The 7924-nt window shown below is 47.9% G+C and overlaps 2 protein-coding genes across 2 annotated transcripts in view; one reads left to right on the forward strand and one right to left on the reverse strand.

Moving 5' to 3' along the window:
- Positions 1-4396, reverse strand: part of LOC137420761 (small conductance calcium-activated potassium channel protein 2-like) — a 475474-nt gene extending 471078 nt beyond the window's left edge. The window contains exons 1-2 of the mRNA XM_068106101.2: positions 3734-4396; positions 3527-3622 (exon numbers count right to left, since the gene is read on the reverse strand). Of these exons, the coding sequence (XP_067962202.2) occupies positions 3527-3622; positions 3734-4333 (696 nt within the window). The 5' untranslated portion in view covers positions 4334-4396. The remainder of the gene's footprint in view (positions 1-3526; positions 3623-3733) is intronic.
- The window catches only part of MYO5A (myosin VA), an 808830-nt gene that overhangs the window by 398727 nt on the left and 402179 nt on the right, over positions 1-7924 (forward strand). The gene's annotated exons all lie outside the window — the stretch shown is intronic.

Genomic DNA, 7924 nt, shown 5'->3' on the forward strand with positions numbered 1-7924 from the left:
TGTGTGTGTGTGTGTGTGTGTGTGTGTGTGTGTGTGTGTGTGTGTGTGTGTGTTAGAGCAATTCCCAAAAGTCCAAACAAGGAAAGGCTCTCAGCTCGTACAAGAGTGTCACTTAAGAGCAACGCGTTTCCTATCGGTGCAGCACTTCAGGCGCGGAAACAATGAACGGAGCACCAAAGATATATATTCAGAATAGCCATCCGTCTCACTTGAACCATTCGGCGTCTCATGACAAGTGAAGCTCGTGAACAAACTATGACATGTATTACATGAGTGTTAAAAAAACAACAATGCATCACAAAAGACGAATTACCAAAGAATACAGGAATTGTCGGAGTGTTTTCTTTTTTGTTTTTATTCAAACCACACAAATGGCTGTTGTTGTTTCATATGCAGCCTGTGGCTGCTGGTTGCATCATTTTCTGTGAGCGCAGCTGTGCCACTGATGCTGTGCCCCTTCTGCCAGTAAGGTGGTACTCATTTTGCCGACCTCATAAGGATGACGGACTGAGTCAACCCACCTGGTGTTATTTCAATAGCCCAACAGGGGCTCAAACTCAAGACCCTAAGATCGTTAAGCCAGCCACCTTAACCGTTAAGCCAACACCAGGCTTGCCCAATTGGTAAGTATACCTGACACACAATATGACATTTTACTTCATTCACGTCTGCTCCCTGTGCTGCAAATAGATGCTGCACGGCCTTAGTGACAAAACGTACACCTTTCCGCCACCACCATTCACCTGAGCAGTCAATTTGCCAGATAGCGATGTTAGAAACCCCCATTTTACACGACCTTTCCATTGAATTCCACGAGCACTCACGGCGCATTACAAACAACAAACACAAATGTACCAGGAAAGGGACTATTGCTGATGAGAACCCACTCCAGTAGTCGATAGACAAGTTGATAGACATCCTCCTTATGCAGTGTAGGAAGGGGACAGCAAAGCGTAGCTGCTGATAAGATAAGGAACTCGACGGTGGAAGCACTCTGCTCGACTTATCCAACTCAGGTTGGCCGTTTAAAGCAGGCCATGCCACCCATCATTCACCTGGCGTTGAAAACATCCAGCGATGCAATGCCCTATGGCCTCGGCACATCCGAAGTCTTTCTCGGCATTGTGTTCATGCTCCGCCGATCAAAGGAAGAGCGAAGCGTAAAACATCGGTATTCCGAACAATTTAACAAATGACTATTTCACCGATTTTTCTAACCATTGGACTATTTTGATTAATAATAATCAGCCGCAAAACATCAATGACTATTCCAGCCCCCCACCCCGGTGCCACCCCTACATACTCCATGATAAATTTGGCGCCACATAAAAGCTTTTAATGAGTCGAGAAATATAAACCGAAAATGTACATTTTTAACCAGATCAAAGAAATGAATGTGAAAATGAAATGGAACCGATTTGAAAGTTGTACTCTGCTACATGTATGTTGCAGAAATATTGATTTCCTAAATTGTCCTTCGGCTCATCCCATGCTGATTGCCAAAGACATCCGTATGTTAAGCTCAAAGAGCTCCAATTTGAGCAAAAAAATCAAAAGATATAAACAAGAAGTTTTTCCACATTTCTTTTTTTTGTGTGGGGGGGCGGGGGGGGGGAAGAGGAGGAGTGGGGGAGGGAAGGGTCTTCGACCATTATTATTTGAAGGAAAAAAAAAGAAGAAGAAATTGGGAGTACAATGTGGAATTGACGAAATAATTGTGAAAATGAATTAAATGACGTGGTGACCTATAAATGTCATTTCCTGATTCATGTAATATCGTAAAATGTAAGGAAGCATTTTTTTTGTGTGTGTGTGTTTTTTTTTCTTTGCAGTGATCTGAGGCTCGCGGAGCAGCTTGACCATGTACCAATCACATCCAGGACAAAGACATTGGTAGATATCAGTGTACTATCACACGACTTACAAGGCCGTTATTAAATGATGGACAAACGTGTATGGACGGTATCAGCGATTTGATCCTGGGTTCCTCACAACGTGAGCGGTTTCGATGGGAACCCCATCAGGCGAATCCGAGGCTCGCTATGGAATTTCAACAAGACGCTGGTAATTCATGGATATCTGTGCAATATAAAGCAGTTTTCTTGCTCAAGCATGAGACACGTCAGATACCTGTACTTTCACACACCCACACGCAGTTCCATAAAAAGATAAACGTCTCAAAAAAAATTCCACCAAACATATGGCTCAGGGAACCTGTCCATCTCAACATAAAAAATCATAATAGAAGAAAAATCCAACCTCAGGATGGACTGAGAGCTCCGAGCCGCGTGGCCTTTTGCTCGTTATGAAATCAGGCGTGACGTGGGAATTGTGCGAGCATGGTGCAGCATTGTCGCGATGACTGGTGGTCGCACGCACCCAGTCGCAAACTCAGCCAGAGTGCAACCGGTCGCGACCAATTTATGGCCACGTGCAGCATTGCCACGATGACTGGTGGTCGCACGCACCCAGTCGCAAACTCAGCCAGAGTGCAACCGGTCGCGACCAATTTATGGCCACGTGCAGTATTGTCACGATGACCGATGGTCGCACGCACCCAGTCGCAAGCTCAGCCAGAGTGAAACTGGTCGCGACCAATTTATGGTCACGTGCAGCATTGTCACGATGACCGGCAGTTGCACGCACCCAGTCGCAAGCTCAGCCAGAGTGAAACCGGTCGTGGCCGATTTATGGTCATGTGCAGCATTGTCGCGATGACCGATGGTCACACGCACCCAGTCGCAAGCTCAGCCAGAGTGCAACCGGTCACGACCAATTAATGGCCATGTGCAGCATTGTCACGATGACCTATGGTCGCACGCACCCAGTCGCAAGCTCAGCCAAAGAGTGCAACTGGTCGCGACGAATTTATGGCCATGTGCAGCATTGTCACGATGACCTATGGTCGCACGCACCCAGTCGCAAGCTCGGCCAAAGAGTGCAACCGGTCGCGACGAATTTATGGCCATGTGCAGCATTGTCACGATGACCTATGGTCGCACGCACCCAGTCGCAAGCTCGGCCAAAGAGTGCAACCGGTCGCGACGAATTTGCGTACACGTCTGAGCTTTCGGCTATGTCGTTTCTTGAAGTTGGATAGAACTCGTCGCACGATCCCCAATCCTCGCTACTCCATGTCACATCAGCAGGTTATGCCACATGAAGCTTTACCATACATGCGCAGCATTCCACCGAGTGTAAGCTACGGGGGGATATTGTGCGGACATGGTATAGCTTGACGGTGCGGTGCATGTCACCATGGTACAGCACATGTCACAGCTGTACATCATCCTTCGTGGTGCGGGCTACATGTCAAATGTACCTCTCATGCCATGTTAGGTCATATCGAGAGCACATGAGGGATAATGCCAAGATACCTGCACGGTTGGACCACGCATGGCCGCACGAGGAGATCGTTATAGGTATCTATATTGTAAGTAGTGCCAGGTAGCACTGTCGACCGCCGTGTAAGGTGTTGTACCGTGCTGTACAGTGTGGTACAGTGCTGTGTAGCGCAGTACCATACCTGGATCTCCCGTGTGTGGTACGCGATCACCAAGCCCAGCAGGATGATGGTGGAGAGGCTAATAAGGCATTTAAGCGCGAAGGAGTAGGGGGAATCCTGTGGGGCATAACAAGGGGAAGGGAAGCGGAGGTTACATCCGTGGCAGAGGGGATAACCAGACGCACATGATCAGAGGCAGGTTGTGGAGCCTCCGGGGCGTTTCCTCACCTTGCCGTAAATGGCCCACGAGAGCTCGGTCTCGATGACCATGACCAGGATACCGAACATGCCAAATATGAGTGCGTAGTCACTGAGTCGCTTCCGCTTCTCGAAGAGCGCCCGCCGGTGTCCGAGCTTGTACCCGATGTTCTGGTGCTTCTTCCTCGCCAACTTCAGATCGACCTCAGGTGATGGCAGCTCGGGCCGCGACACCACGATCTCGGGCACCGTTCCGTGCAGGGGCTGCAGGGGCTGCGCCTCGGCTTCTGCGTCCTGAAGGTTCCGCCGGGACGTGCTCAGGTGGGTGAGGGGCTTCATGACTCCGCCGTTGTACCGGCAGCTGCTCATGGCGATTTCCGTGAACGGGTTGCTGTCGCGACGCGCTTGCTGCTGCTGCTGCTGCTGCTGCTGTTGCGATGCCTTTCCGCCGGCGCATGGCGTGGCGGACACCTCACCCAGGTCCAACTGGATGCTGTGCCGGGAGGCGGACGGCGAGGGCACGGCAGGCTTGTGCAGAGCGCTGCAGCTCTCTCCGCGTGTCGAGTTCGTTTTGAGATGCACTTCCTGTCCGGACTCGCTGGAATCGTACGAGAGGAGCGGCTCGTTCATGTCTCGCTCTCTCGCGCTTGACCGACCGAACCGCACAGCGCTCACGGCTCCGAGCACCACCGGCGTCGCACCACCTCCTGGAGCTCGGCGTGTGAGGCGGAGCGTAATGCACGAGTCCGTTAAGGGGCGTGGCTTGCGCTTTGCGCTTTGCCGATTGGACAATACGCGAAAGTTGGGCAGCAAATGGACTGATAAACCCGCCTTCGATACAAAGCGACGTTTCTAATTGGCCCGCTCTATCAAAACACTCTGCATGACGCGCGGCGGGGGAAGCCGTTTGTAGGGGGTCCCGCGTTCGCTCCTTGTATCATTTGGGGGTTTCTCCCTCAATCGTCCCCACCATATAATATGCAATCATGTTTTCACCCTTTCCTCAGGATTTTCTCCAGGTAAATCATGCTCCTTTGCACTTAAACATTCTTCCAACGACATTTGCTGCAAGCAGGTAAAAACATTTCTGTTGCAATTTGTTTCTCAAAAAGGATGCGTATGTGTACTCTACACACACACACACACACACACACACACACACACACACACACACACACACACACACACACACACACACACACACACACACACACACACACACACACACGCGCGCGCGCATATATACACTCAAACACACATACATATATGCACTCAAACACATACATATATACACACATATACATACACACACACACATGACACACATACATATAAACACACACACACATAAACACATACACAAATAATCATACATACATATAAACATACATACATACAAACATAAATACATATAAACACACACACACAAACACATACATAAATAATCATACATACATATAAACACACACAAACACACACACACACACACACACACACACACACACACACACACACACACGCAAACACACACACACACACGGACACACACACGGACACACACACACAGACAACCAGACACACACACACACATAAACACACAGACACACACACATACATACACACACATATAATCATACATACATGTAAACACACACACACACACACACACACACACACACACACACACACACACTCACTCGTATCGTTGTGATAATGCACGGTCGTCCCGGCAGATCCTCCTTACCCGAATGCGCCATTGCATGTGACAGTAAACACGACCATCCCCGTGCGGTGTGCAACGTTCACCGTTTGCCTCGACTCGTTTTCCCGCACACCGAGCTTGCACGTGGGCGCCTGCCCGGGAATTTGCCGCGAACTTGTTCACGTGCGTTGCTCGTTTGACCGTTTATCGACCCCAAGCGGTAGCACCGTCGGGGTTGTGCACAAGCCGAGCCCTCCCGTCGTCACCAAGATGGTCCATTGCGCTGGTGACATGTTCATCATTTAAAACAGAGTAGCATTTCTGTTTGTACAGAATATTCGTTTTCATCACACTCGCCTCGAATCTGTGTGTAGCCGAGCCTCGGTTTGAATTTGAACTCTAACCGAGCTTTATAAACGGTCATCCCGCTGTTTCACAGGTGGGGTGACTCATCTTGCATGTGTGTGCCGTTCAACTGGACGTTCCGTCTGCCGGCGTTCGCCCACTTGGTGGACAAAATTAATTATCCTTCGCGCAGACGAGGCGAGCTATCACCGGCACCCTGAACGAATTACACATTCCTGCCCGAGATACTGTAATACTCGAGCGTCAGGCCTGGATAGCCGGTTCGTGAAAGACTTGGGCCAAAAACTCCCACCGCACGCCCCTCCCCCCTCCCCTCCTCCCCCGGTCCACCCACGGCCAATCCGCCAACCGATCCCTCAAGCACGTGGGAATAATTGTGGCCGTTTATTTAAACAAAAGAGTAAGAATATTAACTTTCATATATTATGCAATTATTTAATAAATCCTCAATCCGTCTCCACAGACGGACAGTCGTACTCATCAGAGCGGTACTGGGATGGAGCACCACATGTATGATATTGTGCTGATACACCACATGTATGATATTGTGATGGTGCACCACATGTATGATATTGTGCTGATACACCACATGTATGACATTGTGATGGTGCACCACATGTATGATATTGTGGTGGTACACCACATGTATGATATTGTGCTGGTACACCACATGTATGATATTGTGATGGTGCATCACATGTATGATATTGTGATGGTGCACCACATGTATGATATTGTGATGGTGCACCACATGTATGATATTGTGATGGTGCACCACATGTATGATATTGTGATGGTGCACCACATGTATGATATTGTGCTGGGTACACCACATGTATGACATTGTGATGGTGCACCACATGTATGATATTGTGGTGGTACACCACATGTATGATATTGTGCTGATACACCACATGTATGATATTGTGCTGGTACACCACATGTATGACATTGTGATGGTGCACCACATGTATGATATTGTGCTGGTACACCACATGTATGACATCGTGATGGTGCACCACATGTATGATATTGTGGTGGTACACCACATGTATGATATTGTGCTGGTTCACCACATGTATGATATTGTGCTGGTTCACCACATGTATGATATTGTGCTGGTTCACCACATGTATGATATTGTGCTGGTTCACCACATGTATGATATTGTGCTGGTTCACCACATGTATGATATTGTGATGGTGCACCACATGTATGATATTGTGCTGGTACACCACATGTATGATATTGTGATGGCACACCACATGTATGATATTGTGCTGGTACACCACATGTATGATATTGTGGTACACAACATGAATGATATTGTGGTCGTACACCACAGGTATGATATTGTCATGGTACACCACAGGTATGATATTGTGCTGGGACACCACAGTTATTATATTGTGGTGCACGTGCACCACACATATGATATTGTGGTGGTATAACACATGCATGATATTGTGGTACACCACATGTATAATATTGCGGTACACCACATGTATGATGTTGTGGCACTGTGTGATGTGGTCGGTGGTACAACAAGCACACCTATGGGATCATCACAAATGGTACTATGTGGTCGAGAGCACATCAGTGGTTCCCTGGTTGCAGCGTGACGTGTCGATCACAGTGGTGGTAATTTTATTTTAAAATATTTGCCTCCGCCACCAAAGGTGGACGGGGGTTATGTTTTCATCCCTGCCTGTCTGTCTGTTTGTTTTTTGGTCCGTTTGTGAACAAAATATCTCAAGTTGTGGACGAATTTGGACGAAACTTGGTGGATCATTTGGGTGTCCGACAAGGACAAATTGATTCGATTTAGGTGAAGATCTGTATATGGTTTCGGGTATGAGAATTATTTAATTTTTTAAGTGATTCTTCAACATTGGAAGATCGGGCCAAAAACTATACATAGCGGGATGTCTCAAAAAGTTATGAATGGATTTGGACGAAACTTGGTGGACAGGTTGTGTGTGTGACAAGGACAAACACATTCAATTTTGGCGAAGATCCGAATGTGGATTCGGATGTGAGAATTATTTAATTTTTTAAGTGATTCTTCAACATTGGAAGATCGGGCCAAAAACTATACATAGCGGGATGTCTCAAAAAGTTATGAATGGATTTGGACGAAACTTGGTGGACAG

Source organism: Myxine glutinosa, chromosome 2, assembly GCF_964187855.1.
Source record: "Myxine glutinosa chromosome 2, kmMyxGlut1.1, whole genome shotgun sequence".
NCBI lineage: Eukaryota > Metazoa > Chordata > Myxini > Myxiniformes > Myxinidae > Myxine > Myxine glutinosa.